The sequence below is a fragment of the Cetorhinus maximus genome, chromosome 20, assembly GCF_964194155.1.
Source record: "Cetorhinus maximus chromosome 20, sCetMax3.hap1.1, whole genome shotgun sequence".
In the NCBI taxonomy this organism is placed as follows: Eukaryota; Metazoa; Chordata; class Chondrichthyes; order Lamniformes; family Cetorhinidae; genus Cetorhinus; species Cetorhinus maximus.
Window position 1 is genome coordinate 78554637 of NC_135898.1, and position 27938 is coordinate 78582574.

At 45.2% G+C, this 27938-nt stretch overlaps 1 protein-coding gene across 2 annotated transcripts in view; it reads right to left on the reverse strand.

Annotated features, from left to right (window-relative positions):
• The window catches only part of sh3pxd2aa (SH3 and PX domains 2Aa), a 507011-nt gene that overhangs the window by 214303 nt on the left and 264770 nt on the right, over positions 1-27938 (reverse strand). The window contains exons 8-9 of one of the 2 annotated variants that reach the window (XM_078564963.1): positions 17046-17110; positions 14321-14351 (exon numbers count right to left, since the gene is read on the reverse strand). In XM_078564963.1, coding sequence (XP_078421089.1) covers positions 14321-14351; positions 17046-17110 — 96 coding nt within the window. Of the gene's footprint in view, positions 1-14320; positions 14510-17045; positions 17111-27938 lie in introns of those variants that run through there. The other variant, XM_078564962.1, reaches the window with a different exon arrangement.

Consider the following 27938-nt stretch of genomic DNA (forward strand, 5'->3'; position numbering starts at 1 on the left):
GAGAAGAATGGGTCTAAGAGTAGTACTTTAAACTTAAATAAGGGCAACTATGTAGGCATGATAGCTGAGCTAGCTGAAGTGAATTGGGAAACTAGGCTAGGGGATAGATCAATAGAGAAGCAGTGGCAGACATTTAAGGGGATATTTCAGAATACTCAGAATAAGTATATTCTTACGATAAAGAACAATTCTAAAGGGAGGACCCACCATCTGTGGTTAACTGAAGAAGTTAAGGAAAGCATCAAACTTAGGGAAAAAGCATACAACTCCGCATAGATGAGTGGCAGGTAAGATAATTGGTCAGAATATTAAGAACAGCAGAGAATGACTGAAAGGTTAATCAGGTATAAGAAATTAGAGTATGAGAGGAAGCTAGCTAGAAATGTAAAAATGGATAGCAAGAGTTTCTACAGGTATTTAAAAAGGAAAAGAGTAAGTAAAGTGAGTGTTGGTCCTTTAGAGAATGACAATGGGGAGTTAATAGTAGATAATAAGGAAATGGCAGATAAAATGAACAAATATTTTGCTTCTGTCTTCACTATAGAGGATACAAGAAACATACCTGTAATGGCTGTTAATCAGGAGGTTGAAGGGAGAGAGGAGCTTGTTGAAATTACAATCACTAGGGAAGCGTTACAGAGCGAACTGATGGAGCTGCGGGCTGACAAGCCTCTGGGTCTTGATGAGCTTCATCCTAGGGTCTTAAAAGATGTGGCTAATAAGGTAGTAGATGCATTGGTGCTAATTTTCCAAAATTCCCTTAACAGCCCTCTTAATTTTTGGTGGGTGCACCAACTGAAATATCGCGTGAGTGCACGACGACATCAGGACATTTGCCCAACATCATCACGTGCTATTTCATGCTCGTGCATGTTGGGTACACGCCCGCTGAAAATCCTGCCCAAAGTAATCGGGAAGAGTCAACATGGTTTTGTGAAAGTGAACTCATGTTTAATTAATTTATTGGTGTTCTTTGAAGGAGTGACATGTGCTATGGATAAATGGGAGCTTGCAGAGGTGCTGTACTTGGATTTCCAGAAGGCATTTGATAAAGTGCCACATCAAAGATTATTGCAGAAAATAAAAGCTCGTGGTGTAGGGGGCAATATATTAGCATGTTTACAAGATTGGCTGGCTGGCAGAAAACAGAGAGTATGCATAAAAGGATCTTTTTCTGATTGGCAGGATGCGACGAGCGGAGTCTCAGGGGTCTGTGCTGGTGCCTCAACTTTTTACAATTTATGTCAATGACCTAGATGATGGGAGCAAAGGCATGATAGCTAAATTTGCATGACACAAAGATAGGTGGAAAGTATGTTATGAAGAGGACATAAGGAAGTTGCAAACAGATAACGATAGGTTGAGTGAGTGGGCAAAAATATGGCAGGTTTTTTTTATTCATTCATGGGATATGGACTTCGCTGGCTGGGCCAGCGTTTAGTGCCCATCCCTAGTTACCCTTGAGAAGGTAGTGGTGAACTGCCTTCTTGAACCGCTACAGTGTAGGTATGCCCACGGTGCTGTTAGGAAGGGAGTTCTAGGATTTTGACCCAGCGACAGTGAACGAACAGAGATATATTTCCAAGTTAGGATGGTGAGTACTTGGAGGGGAACTTCCATCTGGTGATGTTCCCATCTATTTGCTGCCCTTCTCCTTCCAGATGATTGTGGTTGTGGGTTTGAAAGATGCTATCTAAGGAACCTTGGTGAATTCCTGCAGTGAATCCTGTAGGTGGAGTATAATGTGGAAAAATGTGAAGTTGTTTACTTTGGCAGGAAGAATAAAAAAGCAGAGTATTACTTAAACAGAGAACGGCTGCAGAATTCCAAGCTGCAGAGTGATCTAGGTGTTCTAGTCCATGAGTCACAAAAAGTTAAAATGCAGGTACTGCAAGTAATTAAGAAGGGTAATGGAATGCTATCCTTTATCACAAGAGGAATTGAACATGAAAGTAAGGAGGTTATGCTTCAGTTATGCATGGCATTGGTGAGACCACGGGCTGAATTTTTCATCCCGCGGGCGGGCAGGCGCACGCCCGACCCGAATGGGAGTAAAATAGTGTGTGATGACATCGGGTGAGCATCCTGACATCATCACGCACTCGCGCAATGTTCCACAAGGCAGGCGCCATGCGGCACCCGCCATTAATTAACAGGCCACTTAAGGCCATGAACAATCCAATTGCCTGTGCAATTTTCTGCTCATCGCACGGGCAAAATGGGCAGGCGGCAAGTCGACATTTTCCCACACCTCACCCAAGGGTGGGATTAAAAGGGTCAGCAGCATTGCCAGTGTGAGTAGTGAGCAGTTTTGGAGATAGTTTGCAGCTAGTTGTTTATTGGTACTTGGCTGCTTCATCTCTGTTCCGGGCTTCATTCTTAGCATTTCTAGGTTTCATTTCAGGGCTCATTGCTGTCTGCCAGGCCCCTGGAGGATTCAGGCCATGTGGACCCTTCCAGGTGTCAGACAGTCTTCCTTTACCCTAGTGATGGGGATTGTGGTCTCCTCTGAGGAGAAAGAGAGGGGAAGAAGGGAGAGGAGGCCAGGTGTCCCAATGCAGCTTCCAGGGGAGGGACCTGTGGGAGGACAGGCGCAGGCACAAGGGGCGCAGGGCCAAGGCGGAAGGGGCCACAGAAGACACCATTATCCTGCTGCCAGGGTTTACAGGGAGTGATGCAGCTACCTCAATATGTCTGAGGTGCAATGCTGAAGGAGGCTACACCTCTTAAGAGAGAGTGTAGCCTCCATTTGCCAGATGATTGGGCCTGGGCTCAGCTCCGACTGTGTGGGTGGATACCCCATGCCAGTGGCTCTGAAGTTCACAGTGGCCCTCAACTTCTATGCCTCCGGCTCTTTCCAAGGCTCAGTGGGGGATCTGTGTGGAGTCTCCTAATCTGCTGTCCACAGTTACATCAAGCTGGTGACAGAAGCTCTGTTCAGGTGGGTACTGACCTTTATGTTTTACCGTACGTACAAGGCCAGCCAGGCTAAGCGAGCCAGAGGCTTTTCATCGATTGCTGAGTTCACCCGCATCCAGAGTGCCATTAACTGCACATATGTGGCCATCGAGGTGCCAACAGGTCAGCTGGGTGCCTTCGTCAATAGGAAGGGATTCCACTCAATGACCGTGCAACTTGTGCGTGACCACAGGATGCAGATTCTGCAAGTCTGTGCAAGGTACCCTGGCAGCTCCCATGATGCATACATCCTCAGACACTCCCAGGTGCCAAGGCTCTTCAGTGCTCCAGCCCGAATGGATGGATGGCTGCTGGATGACAAGGGCTATAGTTGAAGAGGTGCCTCATGACGCCTTTCTGCCACCCAAGAACAGAGGCAGAGAAACATTACAATACGAGTCATGGCTCCACAAGAGCAGTGGTAGAGAGGATCATAGGTCTTCTCAAGATGTGCTTCCAATGCCTAGACCATTCAGGGGGAGAACTACAGTAAACCCCTGAGTGGGTGTCACTGATCGTGGTTACATGCTGCGCTCTCCACAATCTGGCACTGGCACGGGGGGACCCGCTAGAGGAGGAGGATCTTGACGCAGCTGCACAGGCCACAGAGGATGAGTCCAGTGGTGAGTCAGAAGATGAGCACAGTGAGGAGAATGCTAAGGGAGTGGAACCAGACCTCAGTCACCTCCAGGGAGGCAGGGACACCAGGGACACCTTGATCCAATGCTCCTTCAGCTAGGCTACCGAAGAACAGCTTCAAACGCATGCCAGGGCTGCCGCCTCCTCCCAGATGTCTGAAAGGACCCTTTCATTTGAACGCAAAGAACACTCAGTACCTGTGCAATAAAGTTCAGAGCCACCTATGTCCAGCAATACATACTGGCGTTCCCTGCACCAATAAAATGGAAAAGTGAAGCACACTCAGGCCATGACAACAAAAACAAAATTTATCCCATTTTGACAATTACAAACTATTTATATCAACTTCTCTGGTCTTAAGTCCCAGGCCAGTATACATTAATTAAACATAAATAAACATAAAATTCCCCGTGACCTGTCCCTCTTGTGCTCATGGTGCCTTTAACTTACGCTTATGAGTGCTACGCCTTGGTTCTCCGCCCTCGCTGGCACTGGCATTGGAGACAGCCTGCTGACTCTGCTGTCTTGTTGGCCTTGATGACCTTGGCGGTCGTCCTCTGGCCAGTGGAGCCTGTGCTGGCCCTGCCTGGGAGGGAGCAGTCAGTGCCACGCCTGGCATCTCCCCAGTCATCGCAGCCTCATCTGATGCCATAGTCACTGGGGGAGGGGAGGAGGAGCTGCTGCCATCATCTGGGAGTGCCATGAGAGGCACCCGCAGAGACAACAGTCAGCTCGTGTGCCAACATGAGGTCGCTGTGGACCTCCCTGCATACCATTGATGGACGGGCACCTAGCTGGGATACTGGTTGCCTCATCCATCTCTATCATTGATATTGACCACCTGAGGTCAGTGCCTGTGTGAGAGTTTGCAGGTCCGAGCGCAACACCAGGAACCCCTCATTCTGTCCCTGGAGCTGCCTCTCCATGAAAGTTGCCACTATCTCAATGGAGGAGGCAGTGCGCTCACCAATGACGGTCAACAAAGTGCTCACGCTCTGCATGAACTCCTCCATCATGGAGACCATGGCACGCAGACCCTCATGGATCTCTGCCAAATCCTCCCGCACATCTCACTGGACATCCAGCATCTGCCACCTAATGGACGACTCCAGAGGCCCTTCATCAGCCTTCGACTGAGCATCATCCTGGTCTCCGGCAGTCCTCCGACTGCCGGCGCCCTGGGGAATCTCTGCCTTCGTCTGCCCTCAAGTGAGTGTGAAGTGCCCTCACCAGATATTAGCCACCAATCGAATGCCCACTGAGATGCTGGTATCTGCACTGGTGCCTGCTTCAGAGAGCAGGTGTAACGCAGGTGACAGTGACGTCCGGTGGTCCTCCGGTGTCAGGGGTGGACCTTTGGGGTCTGCAGATGGGAGGCCTACTGGCCAACCTAAAAGGGAGAAGGAGGACATGTCATTAGTTAAAGTCATCACACTGTCACTGTGCATATACCAGGCACCCTGGTGGCACCCACAATGGAGATCTGCATCACGGTAACATTGTCTTCCAATGATCAATGGAGACTCCAGGTTTGAGGCTCTCATCAATGAGGAGACTACACTAGAATGGTTGCACAATCTGAAATTCTCACCTTTGTGCACTGCACTCTAACCTTTGTCTGGCACCCCCGCCTCTCCACACCGGGTTACACGGGGAGTGTGCCACTCTCCAGCTCCAGGACATCTTGCTCAAACCGGGAGAGCATCAGCAGGTTGGGCGGGCTTCCAACTCTACCTGCCCTCTCGGCTTGGTCATGTCTTGTCTTCTCCTGAAAGGACAGAGGAGCATTGATTAGTCCATTCTCTACCTGCAGCGCTATTGTAGCCTGGCCTTCCCCAGCTGAGGAACACCTCGCAGGACACATCCGAGTCGTGGCCCTCGAGCCAACAAGGCACTCAGCCCAAGCAGTCAGGGCTAACCCCCTTGGCCAGCTTTGGCATGATTGACAGTGGCACTCAGACTCGAGCACCCCTAAGGTCCACAGGGGGACTGCCACACCTTAACACTTCTGCACACTGACTCATGCCAACATAGTACTTACCCTTCCTGAGCGAAGCAGGTCATTGAAGCGCTTCCAGCACTGCACCCATGTGTGCCGTACCACATCATGGCTGCTCACCCAGGCTGCCACCTCCTCGCATGCCCTCTTGGTGAGGTGCGGTGGCCTCCTTCTCCAGCCTCATGACATCACAGTCAAGGCTCGATCGCTGGTGACAGTCGGTTTCACGGCAACTCTCGGGCCCACCCACCACGCCCGCCCAACAGGGCAAAATCCAGCCCCACATCTCAAATATTGTGTGCAGTTTTGGTCTCCTTATTTAAGGAAGGATGTAAATGCATTGGAGACAGTTCAGAGGAGGTTTACTAGATTGATACCTGGAATGAGCAGGTTGTCTTATGAGGGAAGGTTGGAGCGATTGGGCTTATTTCCACTGGAGTTTAGAAGAGTGAGGGGTGATTTGATTGAAGTATACAAGATCCTGAACATTATTGACAAGGTGGACGTGGAAAGGGTGTTTCCTCTTGTGGGTGAGTCAGAACTAGGGGGCACAGTTTTAAAATTAGGGGTTGCCACTTTAGGACAGAGATGAGAAGAATTTCTTTCTCTCAGAGGGTTGTACGACTTTGGAACGCTCTGCCTCAGAAGGCAGTGGGGGTGGGGTCACTGAATCTTTTTAAGGCAGAGGTAGATAGATTCCTTTGCCTAACAAGAATCTAAGGTTATCAGGGGTAGATGGGAATGTGGAATTTGAAACATAAATAGATCAGCCATGATCCTAATGAATGGTGCAGCTGGCTTGAGAGGCTGAATGGCCTACTACTGCTCCTATTTCGTATGCTCTTAATAAATGACTATTAATATAAATGGCTATTAATAAATTAATCCGTTATAAATGTTGGTTAAAGGATAAATGGTGGCCAGGACACTGAGAATTTCTCTTCTCTTCCGAATACAGGTACTGGGACCCCATATCCACCATCCCAAAATCTGGGAGGACCCGAAAACCGGGTGCTGCGCTGGAACCTACAGTCCCCAATCAGGCATTGCTCTTCATCATATCCAGGTCACAGCACACTAATCCTCTTTACGTCCCAGGCGTAAGCCTGGTCCGCCACTCATCCATTCCTTTGCCCATCCTGGCTGGTTCCAGCTCGGTGGAGAAATTAGCCCGGCTTTAAGTTATCCAATCCCCTCCCCCATTTCAAGACCCAAAATCCGGAAATTCCCCGTATCCAGGAAGCATGTACCAGATACGGGGTCAGGTACCTGTAGTGCCATGGGATTTTGGTTTAATGCCTCAGAAAGATGGCACTTCTGATATTGCAGCACTTCCTCCGTGCAACGCATAATTGCAAAATTTGCAGATGTTACAAAACTTGGAAGTATTGTGAACTTAAGGAAGATAGTGATAGATTTCAAGGCGCATAGACAGGCTGACGGAATGGGCGGGGAAATTTAAAACGGAGAAGTGAAAAGTGATACATTTTGGTAGAAAGAACAAGAAGAGACAATATAAAATATATGGTTGTTATCAAACTCATACCTTTTTGAGCTCAAAGGTCAGGAACTTCGGTGGAGCTAAGCAGCCACAAGGTGCAGGCGGATAACATTAGTGGGAGTTGTCTATAGGCCTCCAAACAGTAGCAGTTAGGTAGGGGACAGCATTAAATAGGAAATTAGAGATGCCTGTAACAAGGGTTATTCAAGAAAGGAGGAGGGGATAAACCAGGGAACTACAGGCCGGTCAGTCTAACCTCAGTGGTGGAGAAATTATTGGAAGTAATTCTGAGGGACAGAATTAATCTACACTTGGAGAGGAAGGGATTAATCAAGAACAGTCAGCATGGTTTTGTTAAGGGGAGGTCATGTCTGACCAATTTGATTGAATTTTTCGAAGAGGTGACCAGGTGTGTTGATGAGGGCAATACATTTGACGTAGTCTACTTGGACTTCAGCAAGGCTTTTGATAAGGTCCCACATGGGAGACCGGTAACGAAGGTAAGAGCCCATGGGATCCAAGGCATTTTGGCAAATTGGATCCAGAATTGGCTGAGTGGCAGGAAGCAAAGGTCAAGGGGTGTTTTTGTGACTGGATGCCTGTGTCCAGTGAGGTTCCACAGGGATCGGTGTTGGGTCCCTTGCTGTTTGTGGTATATAGAAACGATTTAGACTTGAATGTAGGAGGGTTCAGCAGTAAGTTCGCATATGACACGAAAATTGGTGGAGTGGTAAATAGTGAAGAGGATAGCCTTAGATTACAGGAGGATATAGTCGGGCTGGTCAGATGGGCTGATCAGTGGCAAACGGAATTTAATCCGGATAAGTGTGGGGTGATGCACTTGGGCAGGACAAACAAGGCACGGGAATACACGATGAATGGTAGGATCCTAGGAAGTACCGAGGATCAGAGGGATCTTGGTGTGCATGTCCACCGGTCCCTTCAGGTAGTGGGACAGGTAGGTAAGGTGGTTAAGAGGGCATATGGGATACTTGCCTTTATTAGCTGAGGCATAGAATGTAAGAGCAGGGAGGCTATGCTGGAACTGTATAAAATGCTGGTTAGGCCACAGCTAGAGTATTGCATGCAGTTCTGGAATCCACATTATAGGAAGGATGTGATTGCACTAGAGAGAGTGCAGAGGAGATTTAGCAGGATGTTGCCTGGGCTGGAGAGTTTTAGTTATGAGGAGAGATTGGATAGACTGGAGTTATTTTCCCTGGAGCAGAGGAGATTGAGGGGGTACGTGATTGAGGTGTATAAAATTATGAGGGGCATGGATAGGGTAGACAGGAAGGAACCTTTCCATTTGGTGGAGGGATCAATAGCCAGAGGGTATAGATTTGAGGTAAGGGGCAGGAGGTTTAGAGGGGATGTGAGGAAGAATTTTTTCACCCAGAGGGTGGTGGGAATCTGGAACTCACTGCCTGAAAGGATGGTAGAGGCAGATACCCACAGAACAGTTGACAAGTATTTCGATGTGCATTTGCGATGCCACGGCATACAAAGCTATGGGCCTAGTTCTGGAAAATGGGATTACAATAGTTAGGTACTCGTTTGACCGGTGCAGACTCAATGGGTTGAAGGGCCTTTTTCTGTAGTAGACCTATATGACACTATGAGGGTGCTACAGTAATCATGAGTGACTTTAATCTGCATAAAGACTGGGCAAACCAAATTAGTAATAATACTGTGGTGGATGAATTCCTGGAGCGCATACGAGATGGGTTTTTATGTATGTCGAGGAACCGACTAGGGTACAGGCTATCCTAGATTTGGTATTGTGCAATGAGAAGGGGCTAATTAATAATATTGTTGTGCAGGGTCCTTTTGGGAAGAATGATCATAATATGATGGCATTCTGCATTAGGAGGAAAGTGAAGCAGTCCAATCTGAAACTAGGGTCCTACATCTAAACAAAGGAAACTACAAAGGTATGAGGGGTGAGTTGGCTACGACAGATTGGGGAACTTTATTAAAAGGCATGACAGTGGATAGGCAATGGCTTATATTTAAGGAACAAATGCACACATTGCAACAGTTATACATTCCCTTCTGGTGCAAAAACACAACAGGTAAAGTGGCCGAACCATGGCTGACCAAAGTAATTCAGGATAGTATTAGATCCAAAAAAGGAGTCATATAAAGTTGCTAGAAAAAGTAGCAAACCCAAGGATTGGGAGCAGTTTAGAATTCAGCAAAGGAGGACTAAGAAACTGATAGGAGAAGAAAAATAAAGTATGAGAGTAAACTTGCAAGGAACATAAAAGCAAACTGTAAAAGTTTCTATATGTAAAAAGAAAGAGATTAGTGAATGCAAATGTAGGTCCCGTAAAGTCTGAAACTGGAAAATTAATAATGGAGAACAAGGAAATGGCAGAGCAATTAAACAACTGCTTTAGTTCTGTCTTCACAGAAGAAGGCATAGCTAACTTCCCAGAAATGCTAGGGAACCAAGGGTCTAGTGAGAAGGGGGAATTGAAGGAAATTGGCATTAGTAAAAAAAAGAATGTGCTGGAGAAATTATCGGGACTGAAAGCCAATAAATTCCCAGGGCCCAATAATCTACATCCCAGGGTACTAAAGGAGGTGGCCATGGGAATAGTGAATGCGTTGGTTGTCATCTTCCAAAATTCTGCAGATTCTCGAACACTCCCAGCATATTAGAGGGTGGCAAATGTAACCCCACTATTTAGAAAGGGAGGAAGGGAGAAAACAGAGAATTACAGACCGGTTAGCCTAACATCAGTAGTAGGGAAAATGCTAGAGTCTATAATAAAGAATGTGAAAGCAGGACACTTAGAAAATATCAACAAGATTAGACAAAGTCAGCATGGATTTATGAAAGGGAAATCATATTTGACCAACCTATTGGAGTTTTTTTAGAACATAACTAGCAGAAGAGATAAGGGAAAGCCAGTGGATGTAGTTTATTTTGATTTTCAAAAAGCTTTTGATAAAGTCCCACATAAGAAGTTAGTGTGCAAAATTAAAGCACATGGAATTGGGGGTAATATATTCGCATGGGCTGGGAATTGGTTAGCAGACAAGAAACAGAGATAAAAACAAAAAACTACTGCGGATGCTGGAAATCCAAAACAAAAACAGAATTACCTGGAAACACTCAGCAGGTCTGGCAGCATCGGCGGAGAAGAAAAGAGCTGACGTTTCGAGTCCTCATGACCCTTCAACAGAACTGAGTAAAGTTAGGAGAGGGGTGAAATATAAGCTGGCTTAAGGTTTAAGGTTTAAGAAACAGAGAGTAGGAATAAATGGGTCCTTTTCAGAGTGGCAGGGGGTGACTAGTGGGGTACCACAGGGATCAATGCTTGGGCGCAGCTATTCACAATATATATCAATGATTTGGATGAGGGAACCAAAGGTAATATTTTCAAGTTTGCAGATGACACAAAACTAGGTGGGAATGTGAGTGATGAGGAGGATGTAAAGAAGTTTCAAGATGATTTAGATACGTTGAGTGAATGGGAAAATACATGGCAGATGCAGTATAATGTGGATAAGTGTTAAGTTATCCACTATGGCAGGGAGAACAGAATAGCAGAGTATTATTTAAATGATGATAGATTGGAAAATGTTGATGCACAAAGGGACCTGGGTGTCCTTGTCCACCAGTCACTGAAAGCAAGCATGCAGATGCAGCAAACAATTGAGAAGGCAAATGGAATGTTGGCCTTCATTGCAAGAGGGTTTGAGTACAGGAGTAAGGATGTCTTACTGCAGCTGTACAGGGCCTTGGTGAGACCACACCTGGAGTATTGTGTGCAATTTTGGTCTCCTTACTTAAGAAGGGATATACTTGCCATAAAGGAAGTACAGCCAAGGTTCACCAGGCCGATTCCTGGAATGACAGGGTTGTCGTATGAAGAGAGATTGGGTTGACTAGGCCTGTATTCACTGGAGTTTAGAAGAATGAGAGAGGATCTCATTGAAACATTAAAAATTCTGACAGGGATGGGCAGACTGGATGCAGGGAGGATGTTTCCCCTGGCTGGGGGGGTCTAGAACAAGGGGTCACAGTCTGAGGATATGGGGGAGGCCATTCAGGACTGAGATGAGGAGAAATTTCTTCACTCAGAGGGTGGTGAACCTATGGAATTCTCTACCAAAGAAGGCTGTGGAGGCCAAGTCACTGAATATATTTAATAAGTAAATAAATAGATTTCCAGTCGCTAAAGGCATCAAGTGGTACGGGGAGGGGAGCATGACGCTGAGATAGAGGATCAGCCATGATCATATTGAACAGCGGAGCAGGCACAATGGGTTGAATGACCTACTCCTGCTCCTACTTTCTATGTTTCTAAGTTACCAACAGTCCTCGGACTTTCTGCACATGCGCAGGCTGGGAGCAGGCTACATGTGTAGTTCGGGATCTTTACATCCATCAGAGCCAGGACAGGTCCTGCATGCCTGCCCATAGGTTGAAAAGAAAAATGGCGCAAAAACCCAGATCAGGTGACCAGGTGCGGAGCGCCATAACCAGCAAATGTCCCAGAGAGAGAGACAAGGGAGAGGGGATAGGGAGAGGTCCCACGAAGTGTCCCAAGTAAGGGACAAGGGAGAGAGGACAAGGAGAATCCCAAAAGGAATCTCAGGTAAGGGAGAAAGGCAGGAGACAGAAACAGGTCCAAGTTAAGAAAAGCAAGCAGCAGAGAAACAGGTTCCAATTAGAGAAAATGTTAAATGAAGTGGGTTCAGGAGAAGTCCTGGTAATCAAAGAGGGCTCAGATAAAGCCCTGAAGATCTGAGAAGGCGGCTGAAGGTTGGTGACTCGGTGCTGCAGGCCAATGGGGCAAGGGTACCCCTTTAAGAGCAGTAATGTTCTGCTTGGCACGGCTGAAGATCTGAAATCATGCTTGTGAGTTGGTGCTTGAGTGTACTTGGAAATCAAGGAAATCTTGGAAGGCGAGACTGAAACCCTGTGAAGTGGGCCGTTGTGGAAGCCATCCGAGTTGGACTGACTTTTGGAGAAAATTCCAAGGCGAGATCTTCAAGAGTGAAGATTGGAAACCCTCATGAGAGAGACGGAATTTCAGTGAGCTTGGTTGACTCAAAGTGTATCCAACGTCTGGGTGGGTTGTTGAGAAATCCATGGAATCTGTTTTGGTCACACCTGTCATTTATTGTGTAGTGTGGTGTGTCCGACCACAGTTTGCCTGTTAATTCAATGTACTTACTTTGAATGTTAAGAGCATAAGATACAGATTGCAAATAGTTTTCTGACCTTGTATAGTAAGGATTATTTTTTGTTTGTTCAAAACTCGTGGAGTCATGTGGCTTTATTCTATTAGCAAGTGTCTTGGATCTCAAACTTTGCCTACTTTCAGCAAACATTATTGTTTGATCCTAACCGGATCTCACCAACAACTTAGGAGTTTGGCCAAGGATCACAACAGTGTACAATTCTAGAGGGGGTGCACAATTGTACAAGTGTACAATTCTAGAGGGTGGACCTAGGGGTATATGTGCATAAATCATTGAAGGTGGGGCCTTTATAAATAGAAGTACAGAATACAAAAGCAAGGAAGTTATGAAGCAAGGGACCTTTATAAAACACTGGCTCGGCCTCAACTGGATCAATTACATCCAATTCTGGGCACCAAACTTTAGGAAGGATGAGAAGTCTTGAAGAGAGTGCAGAAAAGATTTACGAGAATAGTTCCAAGGATGACTTCAGTTACATAGACAGATTGGAGAAGCTGGGGTTGTTTTCCTTTGAGAAAGTTGAGAGGAGATTTGTAAAGGCATTCGAAATCATGAGGGATCTAGATGGAGTTGTTAGAGAAAAATTACTCCCACTCGAGAACCAGAGGACACTGATATGAGGTGATTGGCAAATGAGCCAACGGCAATTTGAGGAAAAACATTTTTACTCAGCAGGTAGTTAGGATCTGGGAAGCACTGCCCTTCAATTGTGGCTTTTGAAAGAGAATTAGATAAGTACTTGAAAACTTCACTGCTATGAGGAAAGGGTGGGAGAATGGGATTAGCTGAGTTGCCCTTGCAAAGCGAGCAGGGACATGATAGGTTGAATGACTCCCTTTACTTTACTGTAATCATTCTATTATTGTATGATTGATTCTTGACTGTGATTCAGTTGGCAACTGCCTAAGTGAACTAAGGAGAAAAGGCATCATCAAACTCAGCCACAATATCACCCCTCCCCCTAACAAAAGTTGAGCAGCTCAGTGAGACAAATTTTCCACATTCACAGGTGAAGAATAGCCACTTGAGTAAATTGAGTACACGTGCAATTGTTCCTGTGCGGCAGCACGGCAGCAGGGAAAGGTTATCTCCCCTCAATTCTAACAAGAGCTGTAAAAGTAACACTGAAGTAAAACTACAGCAACCATCTGTAATAAAAACAATAAGAGCATCAGCTATATGCACTGAGCACAGAAAGAGTTACACTTGCACATTTTATACCCCACAAGCTTTCAAACTCTCAGCTAATCTGTTAAGATTAATATTGTGAAAGTGACAAAGTTTTTATCCATGAAAGGATGCACTGGAAGCTCTTCATACTGTGCTCACTATCACAAAGTTACACAGAATTTCAATGCTGGCCTTTCCTAAACCTCGATGATAAGTGTCATAAGTAGCTTTCACAGATTGTGATTCATAGCACAGACAAAAATGCAATCCCAGCCCAACCTTCGTCAGTCCAATCTTAACAACAAGCTTCCAAAAGAGCTGTGCAATTCTGCAGCAGTTTCTGGCACAATTACATTGCTGCAATACTCAACTTTGATCAATTCTGGGGAATGTGAAAGAAGGCAGATAACAATTTGATTTGACCGAACGGCTGCCATAAAACACCGAGAAGGAAAATGCTGCTAGGCTTCATTTTTCAGGTCTGATAGAAGGTACACGTATGAAGTTTTTGTTTCAATTAGTTTTAGGTCCACGAGCACACACATCGAATCTCTTTGAGTTATTATACACATCTAAGTAAGAAAATAACTCAGCCAGCTTTGTGTGTGTCTTTAAATTTGAGTTATTGCAATCACCAGCTGGTGCGAGCACCTGTTTGGAGGTCAGCCTCTGGCTGGCACACTTACTTTATGTGTTTATTAGTAGCTGCTTCCTTTGGACATTCATCTTGAACATCATAACTTTTTAGTGGAAATATACATACAATATATATTTATCTGTGGCAATATATGCGCACCATATAAAATTATAATTAGAAAAACAATGCTTACCTGATTTTTTCCTTATTGCTCCACATTCTCTGTAAAACAAACAGCAGCACAGAGACATGATTAGTGATGTGTCTGAAGGTGAGACCTGAGCCGGTACCTGCAGCTCCCCCCACTTTCTCTCATTATTCATCATTCAGGAACAGGGCGAGACTGAGGGAAGCCTGACTACAGCACATTCAGAACCAGCGAGCAAGAGGAAAAATAGCTCGACTGCTCCAACAGGGATTGCAGAATCATGTGATTTGCTTTGAGATCATACCATCTACTGCTTAAAGGGGCTTGTGGTTTCTATTTTCATTAAATATCAAATTCCTCCAGTAACAAATTATGAATAAATTTTTTTGGGATTCAAAATGAAATGTTTTGTGTAAAATTCAGTATCAAAAACCTGCAGCCTTTGAGACGATAAATTAAATAATTTTATATTTGTGCTATGGCAGACCCCAGCCTGGAATTAGGTTTTATATTCCAGCCAGTGGACAGGATAACTCAGAGATAGAGTAAAATGGAAAAGAAATAAATACATAGTTCTCCCTGGCAACATGAGTTGAAATAAATGCATCTGAAAGTTCAGAGAAAATATCCAAGGCATCAATTCAAATTCTAAATAATAGGACAAATCATATTTTAACTATCTGCACTATTCTCTCTATAAATTGGTTAATTGTGATGCACTTGAACGTGACTGTGCAACTACTAGCAAGGAGAATGGGTCTCATTGTGCCAGAACCCCAAGCTGCCTGGTTCCAGAATTTCATGCCCCAAAGCTAAAGTCTTGTGGCACTGACCTCCGATTATCTGCTTGCTTCAGTCAGAAAGCAGCTCTCTGTTCCTAATATTTGGTACACTATAGAGACAGGGTTTTATGCAGTGTCTAAATATCAATGTGAATGCTCAGACATTCAACAACAATCATTAGATGGAGACACAAGTCTCCTCACAGAACACCACTCTCCCGCTATGTCCCAGGTTGTTGAATAGCACTTACCACAATGACACACACTTATACTCCAGTTCCTCACTTTCCTTTTTTGTTGGTTGGTTAAAAAGTTACCTTGTCTTTCATTTAACAATTAATAATTTACAAAGATAGATTGATCGTTAAAAACTAGGATCATCCAAATATGTTTCAAACATAACTCATGGTACTGGATCAGCGAAATCCAGTGATAACCACTGTACCAATATAAGAGCATAAAAACACATTAAGAAATAGGAGCAGGAGTCTGCCACTCAGGCCTTTGAGACTGCACTGCCATTCAATAAGATCTGATTGCAGTCTTAACTCCATTTTCCAGCATGTCCCCATAATCTTTCACCCCCTTGTCAATCAAAAATCTGTCAAACTCAGCCTAGAATATATTCAATGACCCAGCCTCCACTGCTCTCTGGAGAAGAGGGTTCCAAACACTAGCTGACCCTCTGAGAGAAGAATTTTCTCCCATCTCCGTTTTACATGATTTATTTTGAAACTGTGTCCCCTAGTTCTAGATTCCCCCACGAGAGGAAACATCCTCTCAGCATCTATACTCAGAGTCTTATATGTTTCAGTAAGATCACTTCTCATACTTCTAAACTCCAATGAGCATGGGCCAAAACTGATCAACCTTTCATCATAAGAAAACCCCTTCATCCCAGGAATCAACCTTGTAAAGCAATCTTTATACATCATTCACCCTTGCAACAAAGGCTAACATTCCATTTGTCTTCCTAATTACTTCCTGCACATGCATGCTGACTTTTCATGATTCATGTACAAGGATATCAAGATTCCACTGTAGTAACAGCATAATTGCAGTCTCTTTCCATTTAAATAATACCACAGGAAGGTATGATGGATCAGTGAAATCACAGAGCAAGTACAACATGGAAGGAGGCCATTCAGTCCATTGAGTCAGCCCTTTTGAAAGATTTTCAGTTAGATGGTATTGCTGCAAAATGGTTTTGGAAATATTGGTATTTGGATGCTATTCTTAAATTATCATCTCATATTGCTTTCATTCCATGTGACAGACTTGAAATCAGTCACTGAAGTGAGGTAAATTTAGGATGAAAGATATTTATATTATATTTTATATCACAGAGATATCAAGAGAAGCAAGAGATTGAGATATAGATCTATAGACAGATTCACAGAATGAATTATTTAGAAAAAGCAGCATTCAGCTGTTTAAAATGATGACAACACTGGATTATACAAATATATATGCAAGTTATTCAGCTTAATCAGATGGGCGCAATCTTACAAATGCCAGGGAAAGCTCAGCTTTAAATTAAAAGAAAGAAATACTTAGGTCTTTTTTGCTTTGGAGTTTCTTCTTGGCTCCCGACAAAAAAAATAAATCAGCGAAGTTCCAAGAAATCGTGATGAATATTCAATTATTTTCTGGTAACCGCACGTCTATGCTCCTAACACGATTGGAATTTTGGAAGGGTTGAAATGATTATTTTAACAAATACTCGGCAATCATCAGACCAAGAGAGTCAACTGAAATGCTGCAAGGCCAATTCTCTGCCACCAGTGGGAGCTATTATTTCAGTCACTGGAGCAGAAAATTAGGGCAGCATTTTCCCCCTATCGGGGGGGATGTATGGGAGCAGGAACGAGCAGGAGGGTTCCCAATCGGCGCTGCAGCCCCATTTTACGTGGGCGGGCCAATTAAGGCCCGCCCAGTGTGATGTCCGCTCAGAAGCGCTGTGCGCTCCCTGTGCGGGCAGGGGTGATTCCCTGAGCCGAGAATGTCCATGCACATGAAAGAGTGCACAGATCTTCCTGAGGCAAAGTGCTGCCTCAGGGAGATCGGCTCAAGATTCAAAATTTCACCAAAGGCAGAAAAAAAATTCCTGACATGTCCCTTCATGTGACCCTGGAACATGTCAATTTTCTTTATTTAGGCATTTCATACAAATTTTAATACCCTTGTGGAACCTCATTCTGCCTGTGGATGAGGTTTTATGTTTTTTCTGAAGGCTGTCTGGGTTAAGGTTGGATGGGCAGGTCCATTAATCAGTTTAATTACTTATTTAATGGCCTTAATAGACCTTTGACAGTTTGGCGAGTGCACAGCTGATTCGGCTGCACATCCGCCAAACTGAAAATCTAAATGACGCAGGGTGACATCAGGACTCACACCCGACATCACCCTGCGTCATTTTACACGTCAGTGAGCAGGCCTCGCTCCCTGCTCACCAACCGGAAGATGCAGCCCTTTGGCCAGCAGTTGACTCATTAAAATGTCCCAAGACTTTGTACTTTCAGGTCTCAAACAATATTCCTATGCTATAAAAATAAAAACATGTAGCAATATTAACAATTTGTACCACTGCACCCGCCCATCCAAAAGCTAAAGATAGTACCAAACTTAAATAAAAAGCATGCAATTATACAAATGTGGATGGCAGGTCAGAAGATCGGACAGAACACAAAAAAAAAGTTAAGAATGACTAAAAGATTAATATGGGGGAAAAAATTAGAGTACGAGAGAAAACTAGCTAGAAACATAAAGACAGTAAGAGTTTCTATAGATATTTTTTAAAAGATAAGAGTTAACAAAGTGAGCGTTGATTCTAAGAACATAAGAAATAGGAGCAGGAGTAGGCCATTCAGCCCCTCAAGCCTGACCCATCATTCAATAAGATCATGGTTGATCTGCCCCAGGCCTCAACTCCTCTTTTATGCCAGCTCCTCATAGCCCTCAACTCCCTGATATTTCAAAAGTCTATCTACCTCCTCCTTAAATACTTACAGTGATCTAGCCTCCACAACTCTCTGGTGGTAAAGAATTCCAGACACTCACTACCCTCAGAGAAAAAAATTCCTTTGCACCTCAGTTTTAAATGAGCGTCCCCTTATTCTGTAACTATGTCCCCTAGTTTGAGATTCCCCCACTAGTGGAAACATCTTCTCAACATCTACCGTGTCAAGCCCCCACAGAATCTTGTACGTTTCAATAAGATCATCCCTCATTCTTCTAAACTCTAACGAATAAAGGCCTAACCTGTTTAGCCATGCTTAATAAGTCAAATCCTTCATCCTAGGAATAAGCCTACTGAATCTCTTTTGAACTGCCTCCAATGTCAGTATATCCTTTCTTAAATATGGGAACCAAGACTTTACACAGTACTCCAGGTGCGGCCTCACCAACACCCTGTACAGTTGTAATAAGACGTTCCGATTTTTAAGCTCCAACCCCCTAACAATACAGGCCAAAATTCTATTTGCCTTCTTAATTACTTGCTGCACCTGCATGCTAACTTTTTGTGTTTCATGCACAAGAACACCCAGATCCCACTGTGCTGCACTTTTTTGGAGTCTCTCTCCATTGAAATAATAGTTTGCCTTTTGATTCTTCCTACCAAAGTGCATGACCTCACAATTTCCCACATTGAACTCCATCTGCCAATTTTTTGCCCACTCACTCAACCTATCTATATCCCCTTGCAGATTCCTTATCCTCAGCACGAAAAGTGAATCTGGGGAGTTAATAATGGAAAATAAGGAAATGGCAGATAGAAACATAGAAACTCGGAGCAGGAGTAGGCCATTCGGCCCTGCAAGCCTGCTCTACCATTCAATATGATCATGGTTGATCCTCTATCACACCACCATATTCCCGCTTTCTCTCCATGCCCCTTGATGCCCCTAATATCTAAAAATTTATCAATTTATTTCTTGAATATGCTTAGTGACCCGGCCTCCACAACCTTCTGTGGTAGAGAATTCCACAGGTTGGCCACCCCCTGAGCAGAGAAGCTTTTCCTCATCTCAGTCCTAAATGGCCTGCCCCGTATCCTGAGACTGTGGCCCCTGGTTCTGGACTCCCCAACCAGGTGAAACATCCTCCCCGGCATCTAGTCTGTCTAGCACTGTTAGAATTTTATACATTTCAATCAGATCCCTTCTCATTCTTCTAAACTCTAGTGAATACGGGCCCAGTCGAACCAATCTCTCCTCATATAACAGTCCAGCCATCTCGGTATAAGTGAACCTTTGCTGCGCTCCCTTCTATGGCAAGTATATCCTTTCTTAGGTAGGGAGACCAAAACTGCACACAATACTCCAGATGTGGTCTCACCAAAGCCCTGTATAACTGCAGTAAGACATCCCTACTTCTGAACTCAAATCCTCTTGCAATGAAGGCCAACATACCATTTGCCTCAAACAAAAACGGAAAATTCTGGAAAAACTCAGCAGGCCTAACAGCATCAGTGGAGAGAAAAAAACAGAGTTAACGTTTCGAGCCCGTATGACTCTTCTTCAGAGCTAAAGAGAAGTAAAAATGTGATGAAATTTATACTGTTTAAGGGGGGTGGAGCAGATGAAGCTGGATAAAAGGCCAGTGATAGGTGGAGGCAAAGGAGAGGTTGTCAGAGATGTCATGGACAAAAGGACAAAGGGGTATTAATGGTAATGGTACTGGCTAAAGGAGGTGCTGATGGTGGCATTAAGGTCAGAAAGCAGAAAGGGTAAGCACTCTGCAATGAACAACATCAACAAGTGGCAGATGGCCCAAGTGGGGGCGGGGTGGTGGGAGGGAACGGTGGTGGGAAAAAAGATTGAAAATAGGATAAAAGATGGGGATAAAACAATGAATAAAAATGAAAATGAATAAAAATCAAAATAAGTGGATAAAAAATAAGAATGAAAAAATAGAAGTTAAAATATGAAAATGAATATTGAAAGGAGGAGATTTAAAAAAAGGGGGTGAGGCTGGAGGAGAGAGTTCATGATCATGGCAATGTTCCAGTGAAGCATAATGCAAACTGGAGGAACAGAACTTCATCTTCCAATTAGGTACTTTACAGCCTTCCGGACTTAACGTTGAGTTCAACAACTTCTTTCTTGGGCAAGGAGACCAAAACTGCACGCAATACTCCAGGTGTGGTCTCATCAAGGCCTTGTATAACTGCAGGAAGACATTCCTACTTCCAAACTCAAATCTTCTTGCAATGAAGGCCAACATACCATTTGCCTTCCTAATTGCTTGCTGCACCTACCTGTTCATTTTCATTGGCTTGTGTAGAAGGCCACCCAGATCCCTTTGTACATTCACATTTCCCAATATATCACCATTTAAATAATACTCTGCCTTTCTGTTTTTCACACCAAAGCATATAATTTCACATTTATCCACGTTATACTGCAATTGCCATGTGTTTGCCCACACGCACAACTTGTCTAAATCGCCCTGAAGCCTCCTTGTATCCTCCTCACAACCCCATCCAGTTTTGTGTCATCAGCAAACTGAAAATATTGCATTTGGTTTCCTCATCCAAGTCATTTATATATATCGTGATTAGCTGGGGCCCAAGCACTGATCCCTGCGGTACACCACTAGTCACTGTCTCCCATCTGGAAAAAGACCCATTTATTCCCACTCTCTGTTTCCGGTCTGCCAACCAATTCTCAATCCATGCCAGTATATTACCCCCGATCCCATGTGCTTTAATTTTTCCCACTAGCCCCTAATGTGGGACCTTATCGAAAGCCTTCTTGAAATCCAAATACACCACTTCTACTAGTTCTCCCTTATCTATTCTACTAGTTACATCCTCAAAAAAACTCCAATAGATCAGTTAAGCATGATTTCCCTTTCATAAACCCATGCTAACTTTGTCTAATCTCGTTAATGCTTTCCAAGTGTTCTGTTACCACGTCTTTTATAATAAACTCCAGTATTTTCCCCACTACTGATGTTAAGCTAACTGGTCTGTAATTTTCTGTTTTTTCTCTCCCTCCTTTTTTAAATAGTGGGGTTACATTTGCCACGCTCCAATCTGTAGGAACTGCTCCAGAGTCTATAGATGAATTGAACGGGTATTTTGCATTGGTCTTCACTATAGAGGATAAAAATAACATCCCAGGAATAGCTGTAAATCAGGAATTGGAAGGGAGAGACTAACTCAAGAAAATTATAATCACCAGGGAAGTGGTACCTAGAAAATTGTTGGAACTGTGGGCTGACGAGTCCCAGGTCCTGATGGACTTCATCCTAGGATGTTAAAAGAGGTAGCTAGTGAGATAGTTGATGCATTGGTTTTAATTTTCCAAAATTCACTATATTTGGGAAAGGTTCCATTACATTGGAAAATAGCTAATGTAACTCTTTATTCAAAAAGGGAAGACGACAGAAAGCAGGAAACTTTATGCCAGTTAGCTTAAAATCTATCATAGGGAAAATGTTAGAAGCTATTAGTAAAGATGTTATAGCAGGGAAGTTGGATAAATTCAAGGCAATCAGGCAGAGTCAAAATGGTTTTCTGAAATGGAAATTATGTTTACCCAACTTATTGGAGTTCTTTAAAGAAGTCAAATGTGCTACGGATAAAAGGGAACTGGTGGATGTACTGTACTTAGATTTTCAGAAGGCATTTGGTAACATGCTGCATCAAAGATTATTGGAATTAAAGGAAAACAAAAGCTAAGTATGTTGGCATGGATAGAAGATTGGTTAGCTAACAGGAAACAGACAGTAGGCGTAAATAGGTCATTTTCTGGTTGGCAGGATTTGACGAGTGGTGTGCCACAGGGATCAGTGCTACAACAACCTCAAATCTTTACAATTTATATAAATAATATGGATGAAGGGACCAATGGGATGGTTGCTAAATTTGCTAATGACACAAAGATAGGTAGGAAAGTAAGTTTTGAAGAGGATATAAGAAATCTACAAAAGGATATAGATACGTTAGGTGAGTGGGCAAAAATCTGACAAATAGAGTATAGTGTGGGAAAGAGTGAGGTTGCCCATTTTGGCAGGACAAATGAAAAATAAGCATAGTCTCTAAATGGTGAGAGATTGCAGAGCTCGGAGATGCAGAGGGACCTGGGTGTCCCAGTGCATAAATCACAAAAGGTTAGTATGCCGGTGCAGCAACTAGCAAAGCTAATAGAATGAACGTACAAACATAAGAATTAGGAGCTGGAGTAGGCCACTCTGCCCCTCAAGCTGACTCCATTATTCAATAAGATCATGGCTGATCTGATTTTAACCTCAACTTCACATTCCTGCCTACCCCTGAAAACCTTCCATCCCCTTGCTTGTCAAGAGTCTATCTATCTCTGCCTTAAAGATATTCAAGTACCACCTTTTGAGGAAGAGAATTCCAAAATCTCACAACCCTCAAAAAAAAATTCCTCATATTTTTCTTAAGCGGGCAACCCTTTATTTTTAAACAGTGACCCTGAGTTCTAGATTCTCCAATGAGAGGAAGTATCCTTTCCACATCCACCCTGTCAAGTCACCTCAGGATCTAATATGTTTCAATCAAGTCACCTCCTACTCTTCTAAACTCCAGTGGATACAAGCCTAGCCTGTCTTCCTCAAGACAACCCGCCCATTCCAGGTATTAGTCTAGTAAACTTTCTCTGAACTACTTCTAAAGTATTTACATCTTTCCTTAAATAAGGAGACCAATACTGTACACAATACTCCGGATGTGGTCTGGAGATTGTTAACGTTTATTGTGAAGGGAATTGAATACAAGGGCATGGAGGTTTTTCTTCATTTACAGAGGAAATTGGTGAGGCCACATCTGGAGTATTTTGTACAGTATTGGTCTCCTTATTTAAGAAAAGATATAAATGTGTTGGAAGCAGTTCAGAGAAGGTTTACCAGGCTAATGTTGAAGGGTCATTCGGACTCAAAACGTTAACTGTGTTCCTCTCAGCAGATGCTGCCAGACCTGCTGAGTTTTTCCAGGTATTTTTGTTTCTGTACCAGGCTAATACCTGGAATTGACGAGTTGTCTTGTGAGAATGCCAAAGATTCGCAACCCTTTGAGTGAAGTAATCTCTCTACATCTCAGTCCTAACTGATTGGCCCCTTATCCTGTGCCCCCGTGTTTTAGATTCCCCAGCCAGCGGAAACAATCTCTCAGCGTTCACCCTGTCAAACCCTTTCAGAATTTTGTAGGTTTCAATGAGATCACCTCTCATTCTTCTAAACTCCAGAGAATATAAACCCAATTTATTCAGCCTCTCATCATAGGACAGCCCCCTCATCCCAGGGACCAATCTAGTGAACCTTCACCACCTCCAATGCAAGTATATCTTTTCTTAAATGTGAAGACCAAAACTGCACCAGTATTCCAGATGCGGTCTCACCAAAACCCTGTACAGCCGTAGTAAGGCTTCCTTATTCTTGTACTCCAATCCCCTTGCAATAAAGGCCAACATGCAATTTGCCGTCATAATTTCCTGCTGCACCTGCATGCTAAATTTCTGCATTCCCTGTACAAGCACAGCCAAGTCTCTATGAACATCAACACTTATGAGTTTTTCACCTTTTAAAAAATATTCTGCTTTTTTATTCTTACAACCAAAGTGAATAACTGCACACTTCCCTATATCATACTCCATCTGTCACCTTGTTGCCCACTCACTTATCCTGTCTATATCTTCTTGCATCCTCTGTGTTCTCCCTGCAGCTTACCTTCCCAAGTAGCAAACTTAGATACATTACTCTCTGTTCCTTCATCCAAGTTATTAATATAGGTGGTAAATAGCTGAGGCCCCAGCACTGATCCTTTTGGCACTCCACTATTCACTACCTGCCAACTTGAAAAAGCCCCACTTATGCCCACTCTCTGTTTTCTATCTGTTATCCAATCCTCTATCCATGCTAATATATCACCCCCAACTCCATGTGCCCTTGTCTTACCTATTAACCTTTTGTGTGACACTGTATCGAATGCCATTTGGAAATCCTGTTGCAGTCAGTTGGTGCCATTCTCATTGTTTGATACATCTCCAATATCAGCAAACTTTGAAATTTGACTCTGTACTCCAATATCAATACTGATCCTAGCACTGACCCTTGTGTAACACCACTATCTACCATCCTCCAGTCCGAAAGACAACCATTTATCCTACTCACTGTTTTCTGCTCTTAAGCCAATTTTTTATCTAGGCTGACACTGACCCCCCACGATTCTAAGAGGCACAATTTAGTTAACCAGCTTTTTATGCCGTAACTTTTCAAATGCTATCTTTAAATTCATATAAACAACATCTACCGCATACCCTTCATTAACCTTCTCTGCTACTTCTTCAAATAATCAGTTCGGGTGAAATCGTCCCATATTTGCACTAAGCACGGTATCAGGCGGGTAAAACGACGTTTTACCCGCCAGCCGCAATGGTGGCTTCTCACACCGTATCATCCCAAACCCGCCACATTAATTATGCATTCCCAGGAAACACACCGTTTCGATGGCAGGCGGGCTCTCATTCGCCCGCCAAGCCATCACCTCACCACTTCATGTCACTGGGCACCATATTTAAAGTGCAGCCATGCCCACACCTCTCAGTGCTTACAGCCCACAATTGCTGCACAGAAGACATGGCCCCAAAAGCCAAAAAGACTGCAGCCCCCAGATTTAGTGACGCGTCCCTCGAGCATATTTTAGACGCCGTGGAGGCTCGCCATGATGTCTTCTACACCCACTCTGGCCGCAGGAGGGGCAGCGGCATCACCAATCCAGTATGGGAGGCGGTGACAGACGTGGTCCGGGCCAATGCCCTGCAGAGGAGGACAGCCAACTGGTGCCGCTACAGGATGAATGGTCTCATCTGTTCCACCAAGGTAACTGACTCTTCTCATCACTCTCAACTCACACACCCATCACACATCCACAGGGTTCGCACACCTCTAAGGACATCATCACTAACTCTCACACACACCCTCACATCTCCATCAGGCTTATATCCTCTGGAGCTCGCGTCCTCATCCCGTCTATGGCTCCATTCGCCACACAAACATTCCACACAGTGCCATGTGTCCTGCTCACACTCTCCATCTGTTTTCATGCAGGAGAAACCTGCTCACAACAGCAGGGAGAGGTCCCAGACCCAGGGTGAAGTGGCCCACATTAGACCCCTCTCTCACCTTCAGGAACGTGCCATCATGCTGGCTGGTGACGACATGGACCCTGCCTGCAGTGATGATGACATCGGCGGTGAACATCCACTTCAGGATCCTGCACCACATCATCCCTCCATCAACGCAACTGTGAGTGCTCTCTCTCCTGCTTTTGATTCTGCTGCTATGCACTAATTATCTCTGCTTCAGTTCACAGGAAGCTCTGCCAAGCGACTGACACCCTCAGCCAGCCAGACAGCTCCAACCACATCCTAACCTCTAGTCCATTGAAGAGCTGGAAATAAGCAGCTTGGAAGGCCCGTCACAGGACTTACCCACACCCTCCACCAGTGCAAAGTCACACCTTGATGGGACCCAGATCTAGAGCAGGGTCGGGTTCACAATCTGGTGGTCACCACATGGCCACATGTCCACAGCAGGAGGAGGCAGCTTCAACCGAGCTCCCTGGCACTCAGAGGACTGTTGGGGAAGAGATATCTGTGAGGTCCGAGTCAGATGACGAGCCACTGGATTCGGCCTTCCAGCTCATCCTGGAAAGTCAGCAGAAGGCAGGGGAACATCATACAGAGCTGTTGGAGACCCTCAACTGAGTGGCTCGCAAGTTGGAGGAGTGTGTCTGCCTGCTCTCTGATGAAGTGGTGCCCACATGTGCACTTATGGAGGTCTCAGGGGGAGGATGGTGGATGCCATGAAGACACGGAGATGCGCAGTAGCCATGGGTGAGTTCCAGCAGTGGCAACGAGGGGGGGAAACGGGGCACCTTGACATCCCTCCAGGTGCTCCTTCCCCTCAATGAGTTAGGCCGGGGCCCTCTGGCACCCGAAGGGAACAGCAGCAGCAGCTGGACGTCCCTGGGTCATCCACTCAGGAATCTGAGAGGTTGTCTACTCCCTGAGTCCTCTTTGCCTGTGAGCCCCTCAGCATCATCCTCTGTCACCGCAGAGGGAGCAGCCAGTGATTCTGGAAGAAAATGTGTGTCTGTGGCAAGGTCTTTCAAAGCCATGTGCAAGCACTCTCCCACGCACGCAGATCCTTCCTGTATCGCACTCATCTCAATGTCCTGAGCATTTTCAATGCTGCCTGCTGGGGTTCACTTTCAGTTGACCATCTGAGCCGACCTGCATTTCCACCCACCCACTGATCACACTCCCATGCAGCACCTGACCTCGCCCACCAAGACTCTCATTTCACTTTTGATTTGGACAGCATGGTGCTAATTCGGTTTTACTTTCATTCCCCCATCCGTTACCCTCCCCCGGTCACCCATTTCCTCTCCCCCCATCATAGCTGACACTCCCTGGCATCACCTTCCACCTCCCCGTCCGTGGCCTACCAGCAATAGCCCATTTCTTTCGGCGATGTCATGATGAACGTGCACGTTCCCTTCCTTCCCAAAAATCCCACCCCTATCCATGTTAATCTCCCCGACTTTCTCCTTCCCACCCCGTGGGTCCGTGTCTGCCTCCAAGTCCCCACCAACCACCCTCACCGTTCCTTCTACCACTGCTGTCGAACCCTTCCACTCCCACCCACCACCTCACTCTGCCCTCGGTCATTCTCGCCATTCCCTCATAACATGCCCACTCTCAGTTCGCTCTCCAGGAGGCGGACATGGATCCATCAGACCCATCCCTTGCACGTTCACCTGGACAACCCCCACCCTGGACTGCTTCCTTCCCTGGAACCCCTTCCCCCCACCATCTTAGAATTCCCACTCCCTCGGACTCCTCCCCCCACCCCTCGCTTGACTCCTTAGGGCACCCTTACTTCTTCCGCCGCCCTTAATCCTTCCCCCCTCCCTTCCTCCAACCTCACTTCTTCCTCCAGTCTCACTCCTTCTCTCTTCCCAACTCCCTCAGGCAACCTTACTTCTTCCTCCAACTTTACTCCTTCCCCCTTCCCAACTCCTTCTCTACCTTTACTTCTTCCTCCACCCTTACTCCCACCCCTCTCCGCACTCCTTCCTGTTCCTGGACCTCTCTCCTCTCCGCACTCCTTCCCGGCCTCTGAACTCCTTCCCTTACACCTTCCACCCCCCTTTACACCTACCTCCCCAGTTGCCATCTTCTCCCCGTTACCCTTCCTCCCCTGTACTCCCTCCCCCGACACCTTGATTCCCCCCCTCCCAACCTGACCCCCCCGACGCCTTCATTCCCTCCTCCCATCCTCACCCCCTGACACCTCTTCCTCTCCCAGTCGATCCTAGACCTTCCTCTCCCACCCCCTCGACCATCTTCCATTGTGAGCATCAACAATGGTGACTTTCCAACTCCCATGAGCTGATTCACAGCAGAGACATGTCCATGAGAATCCACCCAGCATGCCATAGATGTTCCTCCAGTGTGCCGTTGCTGTCGGGCTCCAGCATCTTCTGCTCTTCAATGTGAGCAAGGCCCCAGCGGTAAGTCCCGACTTCCGCACATCACACTTGTCAATGCGTGTTCTGCACTGGCGTGTTTTCCTGCTGATGTGGGTGGATGATCCAGCAGGAGTGGGGGGGAGGGTGTGCTGGTGAGTTTGGTGGGCTGGCCTTATGATGGTATGCAGATGTATTACAATGAGATTCCCGATGCCCGATGGCGGGGAATGCGGACCGCTGAGCGGACGATCGCAAACTGGTTTCATGACATCAGGAAACTGATTGTTGGCCTTCTCGCCATTTCTCCGCATGCCACCAAACACGCCCGCTGCCAGCGGGCACAGAAAATTCCGCCTTTAGTCAAAAGCGATCTGCC